At 45.4% G+C, this 18,845-nt stretch overlaps 1 protein-coding gene across 1 annotated transcript; it reads right to left on the reverse strand.

Annotated features, from left to right (window-relative positions):
* Nucleotides 1-438: 438 nt before the first annotated feature.
* On the reverse strand, nucleotides 439-18,556 carry LOC310765099 (cytochrome P450 4B1-like). The gene is made up of 14 exons (XM_083619639.1): nucleotides 18,060-18,556; nucleotides 16,259-16,403; nucleotides 15,424-15,468; nucleotides 13,548-13,675; nucleotides 11,257-11,381; nucleotides 10,471-10,622; nucleotides 8,141-8,247; nucleotides 7,083-7,273; nucleotides 5,715-5,848; nucleotides 5,379-5,443; nucleotides 4,118-4,200; nucleotides 2,325-2,620; nucleotides 851-1,057; nucleotides 439-478 (listed from the first exon to the last, which is right to left on the reverse strand). The coding sequence occupies exons 1-12, from the start codon at nucleotides 18,216-18,218 to the stop codon at nucleotides 2,443-2,445; spliced, it is 1,512 nt and encodes a 503-aa protein (XP_083475765.1). The 5' UTR covers nucleotides 18,219-18,556; the 3' UTR covers nucleotides 439-478; nucleotides 851-1,057; nucleotides 2,325-2,442.
* Nucleotides 18,557-18,845: the final 289 nt, after the last annotated feature.

Below are 18,845 nucleotides of genomic sequence, written 5' to 3' on the forward strand. Positions count from 1 at the left end.
ATTCCACTGTCGAACAGCTCTTACTGTCAGGAAGTTCTTCCTAATGTTTAGGTGGAATCTTCTTTCTTGTAGTTTGGATCCATTGCTCCGTGTCCGCTTCTCTGGAGCAGCAGAAAACAACCTTTCTCCCTCCTCTATGTGACATCCTTTTATATATTTGAACATGGCTATCTTATCACCCCGTAACCTCCTCTTCTCCAGGCTAAACATGCCCAGCTCCCTTAGCCGTTCCTCATAAGGCATCGTTTCCAGGCCTTTGACCATTTTGGTTGCCCTCCTCTGGACACGTTCCAGTTTGTCAGTGTCCTTCTTGAACTGTGGTGCCCAGAACTGGACACAATTGATGAAGGAAAGGGAAGTGTGGGAAGGTAGGGAAGAGGTGAGTCCCAGATCTGCCCTTGGGGAGAAACTTGGGTAAATCAAAGGAGCAACTTGAGCACTATGCTACAATCGTCAGTTTTATTATGTCAGTACATGCCTGTTTAGGGACGTGGGTGGTGTTGTGGGTAAAACCTCAGTGCCTAGGACTTGCCTATCGTATGGTTGGTGGTTCGAATCCCCGCGGCGGGGTGAGCTCCCGTCTTTCGGTCCCAGCTCCTGCCCACCTAGCAGTTCGAAAGCACCCCTAAGTGCAAGTAGATAAATAGGTACCGCTTTATAGCGGGAAGGTAAACGGCGTTTCCGTGTGCTGCGCTGGTGCTGGCTCGCCAGAGCAGCTTCGTCACGCTGGCCACGTGACCCGGAAGTGTCTCCGGTCAGCGCTGGCCCCCAGCCTCTTAAGTGAGATGGGCGCACAACCCTAGAGTCGGACACGACTGGCTCATACGGGCAGGGGTACCTTTACCTTTACATGTCTGTTTAATATACAGTTGAGTGAGCTACCATAGAGCCAAACCAGATGATACGCAAGTGACCCACTCCTGGATACAGGTAGGTAGCCATGTTGGTCTGCCATAGTCGAAACAAAATCAAAAAATTCCTTCCAGTAGCACCTTAGAGATGTGTGCATGCACACGAAAGCTCACACCAACAACAAACTTAGTTGGTCTCTAAGGTGCTACTGGAAGGAATTTTTTTTTGTTGTTTCCACTCTTGGATGTCACTGTCTTTTTATTTCTACCTTAGAAACGGTCTTAGGGAGATTTGACTTTGATCAGCAATGCATGGCTCTGTGGGTGTGTAGATGCCAGTCTTTCTTGTGCCCAAGCCCTTTCCTCAGGCTAGTTATCCCATCCAGTGGCAGAAAACATACAGGTACGAAGGACAATTAAGCGTTTGAAAGAGGCAGGATTCTTTCATGGACACATTCTTACTTGTTGCTTTGCATTTCTTTGGGCAATGGAGAAAAGTGAGGGAGAGAAGGGGGTGGGGCCTGTCTGCAAGGCTGTTACGGTTGCTTGGCTCTGGCTTGCTTCATTCAGCATCTGCATCCCTGCCCCGGCCTCTGTGCTGCTGCTGCTGCCTCCTCCTCTTCCTCCTCAGAGGCAGTGGAAGCTGAAGGCAGGGAGGGAGGGAGGGAGGGAGGGCAGTAGGGGCAGTCTGCCCCGGGTGGTGACAAAATGCCAGGTGGCACTCACCGTAGGGCCTGCAGCACGCCCGAGCCACACGTCTCTCCTGGGAGAGACGTGGTGGCTTGGGGGCCTGCAGGTTCTGCACTGCCCCAAACGGTCCGCCCACCGCTTTCCCCTCAGCTGTAGGGCAGCTGAGTGGGAAGAGGCAGGCAGACTCCTTGGAGGCCCTGTGGAGCATCCTGCTCCGGTTCATCCTGCCCTGTGGGCAGCTGGCCCCGCCCCTGGGTGCAGGGCATGCACGCCGCCCCAGGCACCCAATCGGCTTGCTCCACCACTGGCTGAAGGATGGCCGAAGCTCTGGGACAACTGAGCGCTATGGTGTTGACCTTGCGAGAGAAAGTGGCTGTGCTGGAGGCAGACCTGGGCACCTGCCAGAGCCATTTGGAGCAGAAGAGCTGCACCTCAAAGCCCAGACTGGTGTCCTTATTTTCACTGGAGGAATGTTGGATGGCATGCAATGCATCTCAGCTCTCATGTGAGACAATCAGATGCAGAAAGAGAGAATACGCTCACTAAGCCATTGCAATCCACTGTAAGATGCTCACCACGGGCGGTGCCCCTCTGGGACGCTCTCTGGGACACTCCCATGGGCAGTGGACTCACTGAGTCTTCCTACCCCAGCCACTGCTGAGGCTCACAGTGGAGAAGGAAAACTAGAAAGCAGTTTGCTGGGATCCCACCAGGAGAGAATCGCCAGGAGGTGGAGCCAGTGTTGCTGGCTTTCCTCAGTACAAAATAAAGCCTCTGTTAAACATTATTTGCAGGCCGGCAATCGATGTGCTCAGCCACAAACGGCTTTTATTGAAGCACCAAATGAATTATGTGACGTCCTGCTCCAAGTCTTCCACTGCACATTATTCCGGCCGCGGCTTCAGATTTGCGCTACTTTCTTCATGCGAAGGTGTATCCCATTGTGGGAACGCAAGACGATCTGAGGGGTGGGGATAGGCGCAGGCTGAGTCGGTTCAGGCGAAAGCTCGAACCGAAGCAGAGTCAGGGCCAGGGCCACTTTCATCTCGTTCATGGCGAACTGCTGCCCAATGCAGTTCCTGGAAGGACGAAGAGAGTGGGTTACAACAGAGAACCTCAGCTTGCAGAGACTCCATGCTAAACCTGAACCTTCCTGCAAATGCCCTTGGCCCAAGGCTGGAGAACCTCCCTGGACTGTTTGATGTGGCCCATGACCTCCCCTGCAGCAGCTGACCCCCCTAAGTGTGGCAATTTGGCTTGCCCAAAAAAGTCTCATTTGCACAAATAGGTCCTTTCCCCCCTAGGTCCTGCATTGAAGGGGGGCAGGGGATTTTCAGGGTATGGGAGCTGGAGAGGGAAGGAATAGCCATCCTTTCCCCCACCTGCTTCTCTCCCCTGAAAACTGTCCCAGGTAACAATTAGACATGGGGCAGGGGCGGAATTCCACTAATGTCAATGGAAGCTTCTTTCTAACTATCCTATGGATGAGGGATAGGGAGGCTGCTGGGAAAGGGGAGAGATAAAGAGAGGAGGGGAGGATGAATAGCAAGGAAAAGAGAGAGAAGCTGGGTGTGCACACTCATCCAGACAGGTGCATGTGTAAGTACAGATGCGTGGGGATAATGCTTAGGGATGCTTGTGTGTGCAAATGGAAGGATGCTGTGAGCATGGCAGAAGGGGGAGCAGCTCTACCCCCCCCCACTTTTGACACCATTTCCACCTTAGGTCATGGGTGGGGAACTTCAGGATCTGGCCACACCTACTGCATCCTATGCACCTGCCCCCCCCCCATCACTGGCATGCAATTCTCATCAGATTATCCGTAAGGGACTTTGTTCCCCGGGCAGAGGGAGGATGTTCTCCCCCCCTACTGTAGGTGGGAATATATGTGCAGAGAGCATTGGGGGATAAGCACAAATTAAAGCTCCTGTCGGCCAAAGGCAGGGGTGGGGGACCTCTTTTCCATGTGACTGTGCCCAAAGGAATTGTGAAGTAGTAGAGGGCAGTGCAGAGATTCAGGACAAAGTGCTGGGCCCTGCAGCCCAGGCAGGGGTTTGAGGGGGGTGATGCAAGAGAGCAAGTGGTAGTGGCAAACTGATAGGAAGCCACCTTCCCCTTCACTTCCCCAGAAACGACTCTGGGCCACAAGCAAGGTGGAAACTGAGGAGGGAGAAAGGAGCAACCCAGATGCCAAAAAGCTGCTTTTTAAAAAAGTGGGCAGCAGTGGCAGGGAGGAGCGGAGGATCTGAGGCAAAAGAAAGTAGACTAGTGGAATGGCCAAAGTAGCAGTGGAGGGGTGGAAGTAGAAAGCATGCCCTGCACCTGGATGCCACCTTACCCAGGACTCCTGCAGGATTCCCCTCACCTCCCCCATAGATGGAAGATACTAACGACGACCTCTTTGCAAGATTGGAGCTACCCAGAAGTGACTTTGTTGATATCCCCCATGCTAAAAATGCATTTTAAATTCATTTTCACTATGCCAAGCTTACAGAGTCTTCAGAGTTTAGCTTTTCCACTACGATTTAATATCTTAAACACTGCTCTAGTTTACATCTATATTATATAAACGTCACCGTGGCCCAGCAGAGAAAGGCAGGAAGGCATGAGAGTTTCTGTTGGATACGTTCTCAGGAGAAAACCTCAGAGGATCAAACACCTAAAATGAAAGCATTCATTATTTAAAAAAAGAAACAAAGCCCAAACATCAGTTTGACATTTAAAAAGCCATAGAATGTTAATCAGCCCAACCCCGGTGGAAGAGAAACGTTTTTATTTGGTGCCTAAAAATATGCAATGAAGGCACCAGGGAAGTCTCCCTGGGGAGAGCATTCCACAAGCCAGGAGCCACCGCAGAAAAGGCCCGTTTCCGTTGCCACCTACTGAACCCTTCATGGAAAAGGCACTCGAAGAAAGGCCTCAGATGATTATCACAGGGACTGGGGCAGTTCTTATGCAGAGAGGTGGTCCTTAAGGTATTGCAGTTTTGAGCCATTTAAGGCTTTATTGCTCAAAACCAGTACTTTGAATTGGGCCTGGAAACTAATTGGCAGCCAGTGCAATCAGGCCAGGAATGGTGTGCTCAAACCAGCTTGCCCTGGTGAGCAACCTGGCTGCTGAATTCTTCACCAGCTGAAGTTTCTGTCTCATTATAGTAATCTAACCTAGAGGTTACCAGAAGATAGACAACAGAAGTTAGGCTATCCCTATCCAAATAAGGGCGCAGCTGGGCTACCAGTCAAAGCTGATGGAAGGCGCTCCACACTATCTTGGCTATGAGTCTTAGGGGACCTGCTCCCTGCCTTGCAGGCCTCTTTCACCTGGCCCAGGAGGGCAGGGACTGGACTGACTGCAGCTACAAAACGAAGGCTGCTGAGGATGCCAGAGACATCTTGGCTGAAAGGCTTGGGGGACTGTTGGTGTGGGTTTGTTGTTGTTCTTGCTGTTGTTATTTCGGGAGGGGAGATGTATTTGGGAGCAGAGGAGCTGTGGAGAGAAATGGGAAGCAATCACAGGGGTTCAGGGTAGGGGGGGTATGGTGTGGGAGGTGGGGCAGGCCAGGTAAGGGGCACAGGTGACTGTGCCATGTGTCAGCCCCTCCTCCAACATGGGGAATTGCAGTCAGCCCTTAGGTCTGCAGCTGGTATTGCTGAATGCCTGATCGTCTTGGAGCAAGAACTCCCTCATCCATGAACTGATTGTGGATAAGGAGGACCTTTGCTGCATTAAAAGCTTGTTTTTGCAGAGTGAATAGTATTCAGCAACGACTTCACACTAGCAAACTGAAGGAGCATTGTTTCCTTAAAGTGAAATAGCTAGAATACCAAAGTACCATACCTCAGGATCCTTCCATATGCTGGGATTCTTGTGGATGAGATGAATGCTTATCGCAACCCAAGTTCCTGGGAAGCAGTCAACATGGAAAAAATGTCAAGTTGTGTTATCTGATTGTTGAGGGAGTAACCATAGTGTTAAAGTGGGTTTGAGGCAGCAAAGCTTCAGATTTAAAGTCACAAATATTGTAATGACCATTTTGAATTCACCTAGGAGAAGTGATTCATTGCTAAAGGGCTCTTGCTATAATCTCTAACTCACTTTTACAACGGAAGACAATGTGGGTCACATCTATAAAGACAAATTCTGGCTATGTGAGCGGAACAAAATGAAGCAAACCTTCAGGTAAAGTCCGTCCATCAAAGAATGTGATAGGTTTGCTGAGCTCTCGGGACACTCCTGGCACTGGAGGGTAAAGGCGGAGGCTCTCTTTAATGCATAGGGTACAGTAAGTCATCTTGCCAAGGTCATCCCTGAGGAAAAAGAAAGGCAAGTCAATAAAACAGGGAAAAGTTCATCCCAAGCAGCCCAGCTCTGTTCCTCAGGCAGACCAGTCCTATGTTCTCACTGTGCCAGGAGCTGTTATGCTGGTGCCACCATAATGTTGTTGAGAGTCCGACGCTCCCTCAGCAGATGGGGCACAATAACTGCAGGAGAACCAAATGCTAATGCAATGCCACCAACACAATGTGAAAATGCAATGTGGGCAAAGGGTGGGGTCGAGCGGAAGAAAGGGATTTGTAGCATTATTATCAATTTATGATGGGGTGGAAGGTTCACAGGCTATGAAGGACTTACTCACAAATTTATTGACAGCTGCATGAATTATTATAGCTAGGAAGTGGAAGGGGCAAGCAGAATATAACATGGAAGAAAGGTATAAAGAGGTGTGGATTATAGCTATTAATGATAAATTAACATGTGCCATTAAGGTAAGACGGGGATCTGAGGAGATATGGAGGGGGTTTGTAGAATTTGTACTGTTAAAATGGAAAGGGGTCAAACCACTGCAAGAAGTGTTCAAATTTTGGGAGGCTGGATAGTTACGATGGAATGGTCTTGGTGGTGAAGGGCATATATTTATTGATTTATTCTTATTTATTTATGATTATTACTTTGTCAAAATAAAAAATAAATAAAAAGGGGGGAGAAAGGGATTTGTTCCTTTGCCTCTCCCTTTGCCCCTCTCTCACACAAATTACAGGCAGCAATGACAAAGCAATGGAAACTGGTGGGGATGATCAGGAGGCAATGTTTCTGGAGCCCTACTCACTTTAGGGTTAAGGATCAGCCAAGTACAGTGGTACCTCGGGTTACATACGCATAAGGTTGCATATGCTTCAGGTTACAGACTCCGCTAACCCAGAAATAGTACCTTGGGTTAAGAACTTTTTCTTCAGCATGAGAACAGAAATCATGCTCCAGCGGTGCAGCGGCAGCAGGAGGCCCCATTAGCTAAAGTGGCGCTTCAGGTTAAGAACAGTTTCAGGTTAAGAACGGACTTCCGGAATGAATTAAGTACTTAACCCGAGGTACCACTGTACTGAGGCAACCTCTGGCCAGAGCCTTGAGATGGGCTGGGTGGTCTCTCCTGCAAGCTCCTCCCACTGTACCCCTGCTTTGCTTGGCACATCCTTGGGAAAATGGGTGTGTTCTCCTAAATTCCCTGTATTGTGGAGAAACTGTCCAATAAAAATGCGCACTCACCAGTGGATGGTGTCACGTTCCCCCAGAATGGCCTTGATCTCCTCCCTGCATTTCTGCTGATGTTCCGGATTTGTTGCAAGGCAATACAGCAGCCAGGAGATCCCACTGGCTGTGGTATCGTGGCCTTCAAACATGAAAGTGTCCACCTCAGCACGCAGATCTTCATCAGATAGCCCACTCCCATCTTCATCCTAAAGATGGATAAATGTCACCTGGGGTTCATTCAGGAATCCATTGTTTCTGACCCTTTGCACAATGCATCTGCAAAACTGCATGATTTGCAACATTCATTTTCACAGAATGTGGGTTTTCTTGGCACAGAATGAAGAACTAGCAGCATTCTGCCGTGCCAAAAGGCAGGATAAATATGATGTCACCATTTCTTCTTTGAAGACAAAAAGAAGTCAGTACAGATGTTGAAACACTGGTGCAATATTTTCCTTCAATCATATTTTGTTCCTCCCCCTCTCCAAAAAAGAAAAAGAAAAAAGAGCTGTGCACTGCTTTCTCCATCATATGAAACTTCCAAACATTCCAAGGAAAGCTCTGGGACAGTGAATTAGTGAAGCTTCACCTCGAGTATGCAAAATTACAAATGATGGTTGCAAGATCCTACATTCAAGTTAAAAGTGTCACCAGTATTACAAGTCACTTGGAAATCACAGCTATATTTGGTGCAACAGATTCAAATATTGAAATGACTATTACAGTGGTGCCTCGCAAGACGAAAAGAATCCGTTCCATGAGTCTCTTCGTCTTGCGGTTTTTTCGTCTTGCGAAGCAAGCCCATTAGCGGCTTAGCGGATTAGCGCTATAAGCGGCTTAGCGGCTTAGCGGATCAGCTGATAAGCGGCTTAGCGGCTTGGGGAAAGGGGGGGGAGGAAAAAAACCCCGCAGGAACTCGCAAGACATTTTCGTCTTGCGAAGCAAGCCCATAGGAAATTTGTTTTGCGAAGCACCTCCAAAACGGAAAACCCTTTCGTCTAGCGGGTTTTCCGTCTTGCGAGGCATTCGTCTTGCGGGGCACCACTGTACCCACCCACCCACCCACTACTCACTTTGGCAAAGAGAAGGATGTCGAGAAAATCAAGGTGCCGCTTTTTCTGGATCTTTTGGAGTTCTTCTTCATCCATCAGAGATTTCCTTCTCTCTTTGATTATCTTATCTGTGTCGGAAAATGAATACTATAACAGCTCATCAGAAATTACTAGCTCACTGATCAGATTCGTTAAGATGACTATGTTTAGTCCCATACACATTTCTGGATAAGTGAATGTTTGCCATAGAATCATAGAACTGTAGAGTTGGAAGGAATCCTTTGGATCATCTAGTCCAACCCCCTGCAATGCAGGAATATGAAGCTGTCCCACACAGAGACTGAACCTTCAACCTTGGTGTTATCAGCACCATGCTAGTGTATTTTAATGTGCATGAACCACTAATATTCTTTTTTTAAGACTCCATCTCTTGCATACTTCATCAAGTATGTTCACATCTACTATATTCATTTGGAGCAAGGACTCTTATACCACATTCAGAGTTTCCCACAAAGACTTATGGGAACTGAAGCTTGTTAGAATTCTTGCTGAGAATTGTTCCACTTCCTCTTGAGGCACCACGGAAGATGGCTGACAATACCATCGCTCCAGCTCCCACAAGGTAATTAGAGGCTGAGATGGGAGTAATCAGCCTCTCAAATTCTTCCTGGTGTAAGGGAAGATGCAGTCTCATCCGCAGATGCCCAATAAACCACCCCCAAGTTCATAAAGAAGGAGGGGGTGGGGGCACTGGATGGAAGGGAGTTTGGATCTCCTGGACGCTGTCCCCGCGAGCGCACTAAGTTCCATTTCTTAAGATGAAAAATTGGATTTAAGTTTTGGACATGCTTCGAGTGAGGAAGTGAAAATTAATCTGCCAATTAAGCCAGCCACTGAGGTGCCAAGAGAGACGGAGAGGAAGAAAGAATAACATCTAAGAATAACATCTAAGTTGGTATGTTGGAACGGAATGGAAAAGGAGGGGGGGTAAAGCTTTTTTTACTATGATTTATTACAATACCTGACAACCCCCCCCCCCCAGAAGAACCATTTACATTATTTACAGCAAGTGAGATGGGAAAATATAAACTGTGTGGAAATAACAATATTATAAAATTAAATCTTTTGTTTTTCTGAAATGCTTGGAAGAAGATAAAAGACCCTCCAAATATTGATATTAGAAAGAAGCAGGATCTCGTTAGCCGCTGGAGACACTTCAAAAAACTTTGGAAAGACTGAGCTGCAGAGATAAATAGTCATAGGGGGAGGTGAGCTCTTAATTTGTTATTATATCTGCACTTCAAGTCCGATTTGGCAAATCTGCCCTGGAAAGGCTAATGTTTGATGCAACCAGTCTGGGAAAATTAATGAGCAAATGCCTAGATTTGATTTCATCGGAACTGAGAGAAGATGGCGTCTGCCAGCAGCGGAATGACTTTTGGACTGATTCGGCATAAACACCAGCGTGTGAGGAGATACTGCAACAATAGGCTTACAAGCTGCAACAATAGGAGAGTAAAGCATATAAAATTCACACAGAAGCACATCATTGCTTACTTCAACTCGCCTTCAACTCAGAGGCCATGAAAGAAGAAAGGTTAACAACAGGAAGATTTAAAGGAACTATTGGAAACTCAAGGCAGTAGAGATATAAGATGATCAGAGCCCCCACCCCAAACTTGAAGCATAGGAAGTCCCCCCAAAAAATTATTTGGCAGAATATTTGGACTATATGATATGTATTTGTATAATTTGGAATATTTAATGCAATTTGATTGGACTGTTAAAATGGAAAATTTAATAAAAATTGTTTTTTAAAAAAGAGAGAGAGAGAGAATAGTTAGGAGGCCCTTAATAAACTATAGTTCCCATGAGCCTTCGGGGGAATCCCCATCTGATAAAGTGATATACGAGTGCTTTAAATGGATGATGTGGATGTGACTTTTATTTCATGACAATTTTAATGTTTTGCATGCTAAACTCTGGAGGATTCCCATGACCTTCACACAAGAAAGAGCTGTATAGGGAAACAGGAGGACTATAAGCAACATATGGTAATCAAAGCTAATCACTATGTTCAAGCTAGTGGCCTCATTCACACAACCTTTTAAAATAACGTGAACCCCCTCAGAACAGATTTAGGGAGACATGCAGGGGAAAGAGAGGGAAAGTCCTATTGTGCGAGCATCTTTTTTTGCACTGACCGGATGGTTCCTTATCCACTGCATTGGATACAAGCTTAAATATGTATGGCCGCTTCTCTATTCTCTGGGTCAGTAGCAGCCTGGCATTGCTTGAATCGACTTCTAAAATCTAAGGCAGAAAAAGAAAGAATGATTCAGGGAAATTACCTGTATGATGATGGGCAACCTGGCAAGCCTTCCGAAACCGATATCCTTCGGGGGTAAACCAGTAAATCAAATCACTCTGACCCAGGATTGTATGCAGTCTGGTGTACACTAAGCAACACAGATCCATGACAGCTTGGACGTAGGAATTCTCCCTGAAAGTCAAATGATGAAATCCTGGTTTTGATGCCAAATCTTACCAATGAACATTGTTCTTACAGTATAGTTTTAAAACATTAAATTAACACTGTGCCACCAAATCAGCTCTGTGGCACCAAATCGTACAACAAAGCACATGAATAGGTGAATATTTCAAAATGTGAAAAGGGTGTGAGAAAGCTCTGGCTTTTCACTTGCTAATACTGCTGTTACCTTTTATAAATACTATATTAAAAGTTCAATTTTATTTTATTTTTGAGAAGGAAAGGTTACTACACTAATATAAACAACATTTTCTCAATGACATAATGTTTATGCATAATAAGAAAAATCTGGTTATTTTTGTAAGCTACTGGAGTTTTCATCTAATTACATAAGCAATCAGTGCTGAATCAGATCATAAGAGAATCCCAAACATTTGTGCAAATAGCACTGAATGTTATGTTGTTGCCACATGTGGTAGTTTAAGTGGGCATCAACTGTGTATTTCAGAGCAGTGAACTATGGTGTGGAATGCAGAAAGTAAATTCAGGAGAGCCAGCTGGATCTGTTAAAATTACCGATCAGTACATTCCTAGTCTGTGAGAGGAGGCTTTTGTCTCAGAGCTAAAAGACACTAATACTACTAACCTGTCCATTTGGCAGTTGCTGTTATAACTGAAGGCACATTTCATGATGCTGTCAAGAGTCATCAAGCTCACGTGTTCAAAGAGCTCCACTGATTTACCTTGTGTGATCAGCTGTTCCCATTTATCCTAAGACAAGAGATGAGCAATGGTTCATAGCTAATCTCACCGCTGATGTTCTCAGAGTGTAAAACCGATTCTAGCTTTTTTAGACCATGGAAAAAGCACATTGCGCAAAGCATAAAAGAGGGGTGTGTTTGCGAGATCTCCCTATACTGGTTGGTGGGCCTAACTCTGAAAGAGCCTAACATCCAAAGGACTTGGAAAGATTTCCTGAATATTTCTGGTAGAGTAAGGCATATAGAGTCTAGTCCCTATGGGGGATTTTTAAGTAGGAAAATATTAGTATGAAGACAGATAAGTTCCAAATAATGGATCTCTCCCTTTTGCGTGTCTGGAGCCTGTCTACTGCATTTTCTCTTTGTACTCTGGGTCTCAGCAATTTCTCTTCCAGCTTTTGAGAATCCTTCATTCCCAGCTCTGGGGCACACATTGCAACTATGTCTCAATTAAGAATAGACTTCGGGCACATCCAACTTTACTGCGACTTTATCAAGTGGCAGAAGAATCAGAACTGCATCCGTCTCCCCTTTTTCTGCCTCCCGACACACAGATTTGAAGCAAACTTTTCTTGAGCTTTGATTGTTAGCAACCTGTCTGATGTGCTTTATACCCTAAGACAAATGACCCTTATTTGTGGCTCCCATATAGGCTGCAGCCCCTTGATAAAATAACGAGACAATGTTTTAAACTTGTCTCTTGATGGCTTTCATTGCTCCTTGTTCCTTTTCTATGTTGCTGTTTTTGAAAGCCACCTTGAACTGCAGAAGATATTTTAAGTAAATATAAATGGTATGGAAAAACGCCGGGTGCATCCTTCACCAGCCTGGTGTACGCCAGATGTTTTGGACCAAACTCCCAGCAGCCCCAGCTAGCTCAGCGATTGGGGCTAATGGGAGCTGCAGCCTGGAGGGCACCAGGTTGGCACAGACTGATCTGGTGTATAAAACAGGTGTAATCCAACTCATTACTTTAGAATTCTACAAATCCTGCTGCCCGCTAACAACAACTTTCTCAGCAACTGCATAGCTGTCAAGTGTCCCTTATTTGAAGGGACAGTCCCTTATTCCAGCGCCATGTCCCGCTGCTGTCCCTTATTGATGAATGTCCCTTAAATGTCCCTTAAATGATGACCCTTAAATTTCCTCTCCCTCTCTCCCTGCCGGCCAGGGAGGCGGGAGGCTCCAACTGTGTTGCTTGGCTGTGTTGCTCACCCAATAAGAAATCTAAGAACGACTGGGGGGTGGAGCTTGCATGCCTTGTGTGTGGCTAGTTAATGCAAGCTGAGGGGGTTTTTAAATGCTGGACGCCATTTTGTTGCACGTGCCGCTGCAAACTTTGCAGTGCAAAGCCAGGCCGGGGAGCCATCTTAAGTTGAGGCTGCATAGGCCTTGTGGTGCATGTGATTCAGATTCTATTCAGTTGAACCTCTGCTTACAAAGTTGGTTGGACAGTGTTCTCGAAGCTACCAGCATGAGTTTGACCAGACTGCAGGAGGACAGGAAGACTGGAGTGCCTGGAACAGGTGAGGCTGCAGGTCCCTTATTTTGGCTGCTGGTCCCTTATTTTCAAGGCTGCTGGTCCCTTATTTTCAAATCTGTAAGTTGATAGCTATGCAACTGTCCCAAGACTTTGGCATTGTTTCCTCAGGGAGGCCCAACTGTCTTCTTCCCTACTGATTTTTGAGTGGAGGGTAAACACTTTTTAGTATTTTTTTTTTAAAGCATTGGGAAATATAGTATTAACAGAACGCTAGTACAAATCAAGTCAGCCTCACAAACAGTATTGCTTTGCACTGTAAATTTTACAGCAACAGTAGACAGCAAGCAACATTTTATGGCATGAATTTATAAAGGGTGCATGGAGGGGAGAAGAGGAAGTTAGAGAGAAAGCTGGCTTAGATCAGACAGGGAGAGAAAGACAAATAAGCTTTAACACACTAAGATAGAGTACCGCTCCACCTACTGTTGGAGCAGACTAACAACTCCTTCAGTAGCCAATACACGGATATAACTATGCATTATTGCTTCACTCCGCCGTATAGTACAATCTCATTTTTATATTTCAACTTTTGGTTGAATATTAATTGAAATGATTTTAACAAAGCAGCATCAGCAACAACAACATGTTCCAACAAAGCCAAGCAGTTAGGTCGATTCCCGCAACAGGACTTACCAACATTGTTTTTGTAGACTCTGCTATCAGCGTCACATAGGGTTTCAAAATGGAATAATGGAAACCTGGAGTGAGAAGCTTTCGATGCTGTGCCCACTTTGGCCCATGCAGGACGAGCAAGCCTTTCCCTGGAGGAACACAGACATTTTCTTTCAATTGAGCATCTACAAACATAAGAGTCTTGGTATATCAAACAGAACAATCTTCTCTAGTCATCAGAATTCAGCTGCAATTGTTTTCTTTCTCTCTCTGTTTATTTCCTCCAGTCACTGGAGAAACAGGTACCTGATATAAGTAGAGAAAAAGATGGGAGCTTTTGAGATGTCGATCAGAACCACAGATTGCTTGGATTGAGGATCTAGTTGGCAGTTCTATTGTAGCTGGGGGGGGGTGGCGGGGCTGGCGCTGTGTGTCTAAACCACTGAGCGTATTGGGCTTGCCAATCATAAGGTCAGCAGTTTGAATCTGTGCAACGAGGTGCGCTCCCATTGCTCTTTCCCAGTTCCTGCCAACCAAGCAGTTCAAAAGCATACCAGCACAAGTAGATGAATAGGTACCGCTATGGCAGGAAGGCAAACAGCTTTTCCACGTGTTCTGGCTTCCGTCATGGTGTTCCGTTGCACCAAAAGCAGTTTAGTCATGCTGGTCACATGACCCGGAAAGCTGCCTGCGGACAAGCGCTGGCTCCCTTGGCCTGAAAGCGAGATGAGCTCCACACCCCATAGTCGAATTTGACTGGACTTAACCGTCCAGGGGTTGTTTACCTTTTTTACCTTTCTATTGTAGCCAAATGGCAAAAAAATAGACACATTTTGTCACAATCTGCCCTAAGGTTCTTGATTTTGTAGTATCAATCAGGCCTTTTCAATTTCATGTTTGCACTTATGGCTTACTTGCTGTCTGTCTGGTTTGAGTGAACATGTTGTGAATTTTCTATACTTGTTCCTTGCTCTACAGGTCTCTCCCCCCTTCCTTCCTTCCTTTCTTTCTTTCTTTTCTCTCTCTTACTCTTTTCTGCCTGTAGCAGCTCTATAAAAATAGGTGGAGGTTCATTGGGCTGGGGTTCATGTTTCAAACACAGCAAGTTGCCTTAAGCATGCATGCCACCTGTCGTTCTGATGCCTCAGTGCTCAAAGGTGACACTGCATTACACAATAGTTTACTCCCCACCCCCTTCTTGAAAATAAGTATGGGGACTGATGTGGAATTCAAACCTGAAACGTAGAATTGTGCTGTGGCCGTGTGTATAAAATGTCATTCCAATATCTAAAGTTAAATGTAGCTAAAGTATTGCAAACAAACAGGGTGGTATCCCACATTCCTATTCTGCTAGTGCAAGAGGCTTCTGCTTGTGCAACGGAACTTTCCCCTCCTCTCCTCTGCAGCTTCCCACACACTCTCAAAACCAGATCTGGTGGTTGGAGACCCCTAGGAAAGATTTTGAGGGCACATGAGGGCTGCAGGGAGGAGAAGAGGATGGTGAAGTCCCACTGCATGAAGAGAAATCTGCTCACAAAACAGTGCATTTCCCCCGTCTGCAATTTTATTAGTTCATAACACTTTGTAGACTTTTCTTCTAGTTTTCAGAAATCATACCTAAATAGCCCAGCTAGTATCTGGATCCAGATCACTATCCTATTGGATTCTATTTATTTATTTAAATATCTTCCAAAATAAATGTCATGGGCAGTATACTTAAGAGGAAAATTTAAAAAAAACAAAACCCAAAACATTTAAAATCTAGATGTGGAATGCCCATGCCAACAGTCCCAGAATGTACACCTTTTTAATTCCTAGAGAACCTATGCTATTTACAGTATTTATGAACTTCCATTAATTCTTCTTCATAATAAAGGCCTCAAACAAACATACATACCTATCCATGGAGTTATGTTCCGATAGGCCAAGCTGTCCTTTGGTTCTGTAAAGGGCAAGAGATAAAGTGAAGAAAAGCATAGAAGACAAAACTAAGTACTAACTCATAGCACCTGTATTTAGAGACGAGACCATAAAGCTGTGAGTGGTGCATTTACTAATGTAGCAAACCAGTTCCCACATGATTCAGGATGATGGTACATGTGAAAGAATCGCACAGGATATTGCATGTCCATCTAGATAAGAACACAGGCAGATCTTTTGCAATTCTAATGGAATAAGCTAGCAACTAAATGCTGCTGTGCATTATTGCGCTGATTTAAATGTCTGCTGGAAACAGCCAATCCTCCTAGCCTATCTTTATCCGGGGTGTAGCCGGGTGGGTGGGGGAGTAAATAAGTAAAAATAACTAACTGACCAATTGTGTCACAGATAACTTGGTTCTGCCCCCCCCCCCGGGCTGCCCCCCATAAAATAAATCCTGACTACAACCATGCCCCCTTCATTGAGAAGTCCTACAAGGGTCTCCCGCTATGTGTGTGTGGCTTACCAAAAGTCAGATACAGCAACCATCAGCTCCCCAACTCCTGATATTCCATTCCACTCCTTTGGGGAAACCTGGTTTTTCTGCTGCATAGGTCAGATTTACTTACGGGCAACATGGAACACCATGCAAATCTGGTGGATAATATAGCATCTGTGACTTCCCTTTTCCTTACTGTGGATAACTGGAACTTATCACTGGTATCTGCAACTTGTTGTATCAGAATAACTAGGATGTCAACAATGCACATGTACCCCAATCAACCAGATATCAATGCCTTTTTTTTTTTTACCTGCTCTTGCGAGTAATGGTTTTGCATAATCAGGGTGTGTGATGTTTACACAGGCAGAGAATTTCCCAAACCACAAAGGAAAGGCAAATGGATACAGAAGGCTCCAGTTTTCTACCTTCTGGAAAACCTTGGAAACAGGTAAGAGCTGCAACAAATTAAGAGAGCAAAGAAGGAGGCGAAGGTGGAATATTTTCCTGAAGGGATCAGAACAAACATTCAATCTAAATTATGCTTGAGAGTGATAGAACTAGGATCCAGCGCAATACGGGAGAAGGAATAAACCTGGAATTTTAACTATAAAACTAAACTATAAAATAAAATTTCAATTAAAATGCCAACTGAAAGAAAAAAAAAATGTCTTCACTAGGTTGGTAAAGAAAAAGCATTTTATATGTGTTGGAGATTGTGTAACTGCACAAGGGGAACATGAACATTGAAATAATGCCTGGAAGAAGAAACATAACAAAACAGAACAGAAAAGATATAAACCACAGCAAGACCCATGGACTTAATTCTCCAGGCTATTTCCTGAACACAGAAAAACTGGTTTGGCCTATATTTTGACATTGATAAATTTGGCATCTGGCACCCAGAAATGAGAAGGGGGTCCAGGAATTAGAAGGGGAGCCCAGGCACACCACAAATTTTAACAATATATTGTCTCTGGTCTGCTTCATCTGAGCAGAACTTTATCCCAATCTCTGATCAGAGAAGTGTGGGAAGACAAACTCCATGCCGCAAAATGTGGCTGTGGCTGTAGCTGTGGCTGTTAATGTAAATGGCTCAAGGGGCGGTATTAAACTAAGCCTTAATCAGAGTAGACTCACTGAAATTTATCAAACTAACTTAATCATCAACATTAATTTCAATGGGTCTAGTCTGAGTAGAACTCACTTGAATGCCACCTAAGGTTCATAAACATGCAAGGTGACATTGTCCAATCTAGAAAAACAAGTCATTGTGTTTTCAGGTCACCAGACCTAAAGGCAGTGTCAAAGGTCTGCTGCCTTTCTGATTGAGGTTCGGCCTCATACTTCAGAAATTTACAATGTAACCTTTTCCTCCAGGCTGAGTTGCTACCAATCCGAGCTCCATGGGCCAGTGGTCTGACCCCATATAAAGGCATCTTCCTTGTTCTAATTGCTTCTGTTAACTTAATAACAATTTATTATTTATACCCCGCCCATCTGGGTGGCTCCCAAGATAATAATAATAATAATAATAATAATAATAATAATAATAATAAATAAATAAATAAATAAATAAATAAATAAATAAAAAGTGATAAAACATCAAAAATTAAAAACCTCCCTAAACAGGGCTGCATTCAGATGTCTTCTAAAAGTCAGATAGTTGTTTAATCAAAGCACATACCGGTAAATAATGCGTGTTTTTATTTATTAATAAATGATACAATCCATTAATAATAATGTCTCTTAATAGTTGTGAATTTTACTCAGCTGCAACTTCAAGCAACACCTCTTTGGATCGGGGATGGGGAAACCTTTTCAGCCACATTTCCTTGTGGGCAAAGCTTCCACCAAGGAGGGGGAATGGGCACAGTAATGAAAGTAAATGTCACCTTTGTACCGTAGTAGGCGAGTTTTTACGGGCACTCACAAGCCCCTGGGACGGGTGGCCCTGGGTGGAGGATTCAGAAGAGTGTGTCAGGCGCTCCGGATAATGCTGGACCCGTCCCTCACCCCCACCCCACCTCGCGATGCTTTGTGCGCTGCGGCGGCGTCCGGATTTGAAGCTGCTTTTCTCCCATGCACAATAAGTCTCCTCTCTTTTCGCCTACCTCAGAGATGTGCCCATACAGCCAGTGGGTGGGGGGCCCCGGGAAACAGCTCAAAACCTTCAGTAGCTCCTGCCTCCGGCGATGCAACTGGATGACTTTGACCAGCACGCACGTTAGGCAAAAGACAATCGCCAAGTGCCAAATCCGCGACAGATCCATTGCAACAGCAGGAAGGCGTGGAGCAAGTGGGCTTCAGAGCAGGACGCGGCCTCGATCAATGTGCCTCCCACGGACAGACGAAGGCGGCGCTTCTTGCATATTATGGATGACTTCGGGGCAAAGTGTATGCAATCGTGCAGTTGCCCAACCTACCGGGTCGCCGTCAGAAAGGAAGAAGCAACCGAGGCCTCTGGGAACCTGGGCGATCGGAGAGATAGGAGCAGCTTTCTGCGGCGGGGGCGCGGGGCTGTGTCTGCAGGGAAAGGGTTAAAAAGCGTTGCAATTGCTGCTGCCTGCCGCCGCTGCCAGGCGTAGAGCTCCCGAGGCAGACTGCAGCCTCTGTGGTTGCAAAAAAACCAAAAAACCCACGTCACTTATATTGTTGCCGCTGTCCTCGGTCATGAAAGTATTCAACCAGAATTAAATATAAGATGATCCAAAGGTCCGCCCATTCCAGCATCCAGTTTCGCAAAAACGGCCGACTGGGATTTAGATACACGCTTCATATGATCCTGGAGGCAGTATACAGCTATCAGTGATCAGCAGCCCTGGATAGACTCTATATCCATGAATTTGCCTAATCCCCGTTTAAAACTAAGTGAGTAGCCATCGACACCACATCTTGTG

This window comes from Podarcis filfolensis (assembly GCF_964270895.1).
Source record: "Podarcis filfolensis genome assembly, chromosome: 6".
NCBI classification, from domain to species: Eukaryota; Metazoa; Chordata; class Lepidosauria; order Squamata; family Lacertidae; genus Podarcis; species Podarcis filfolensis.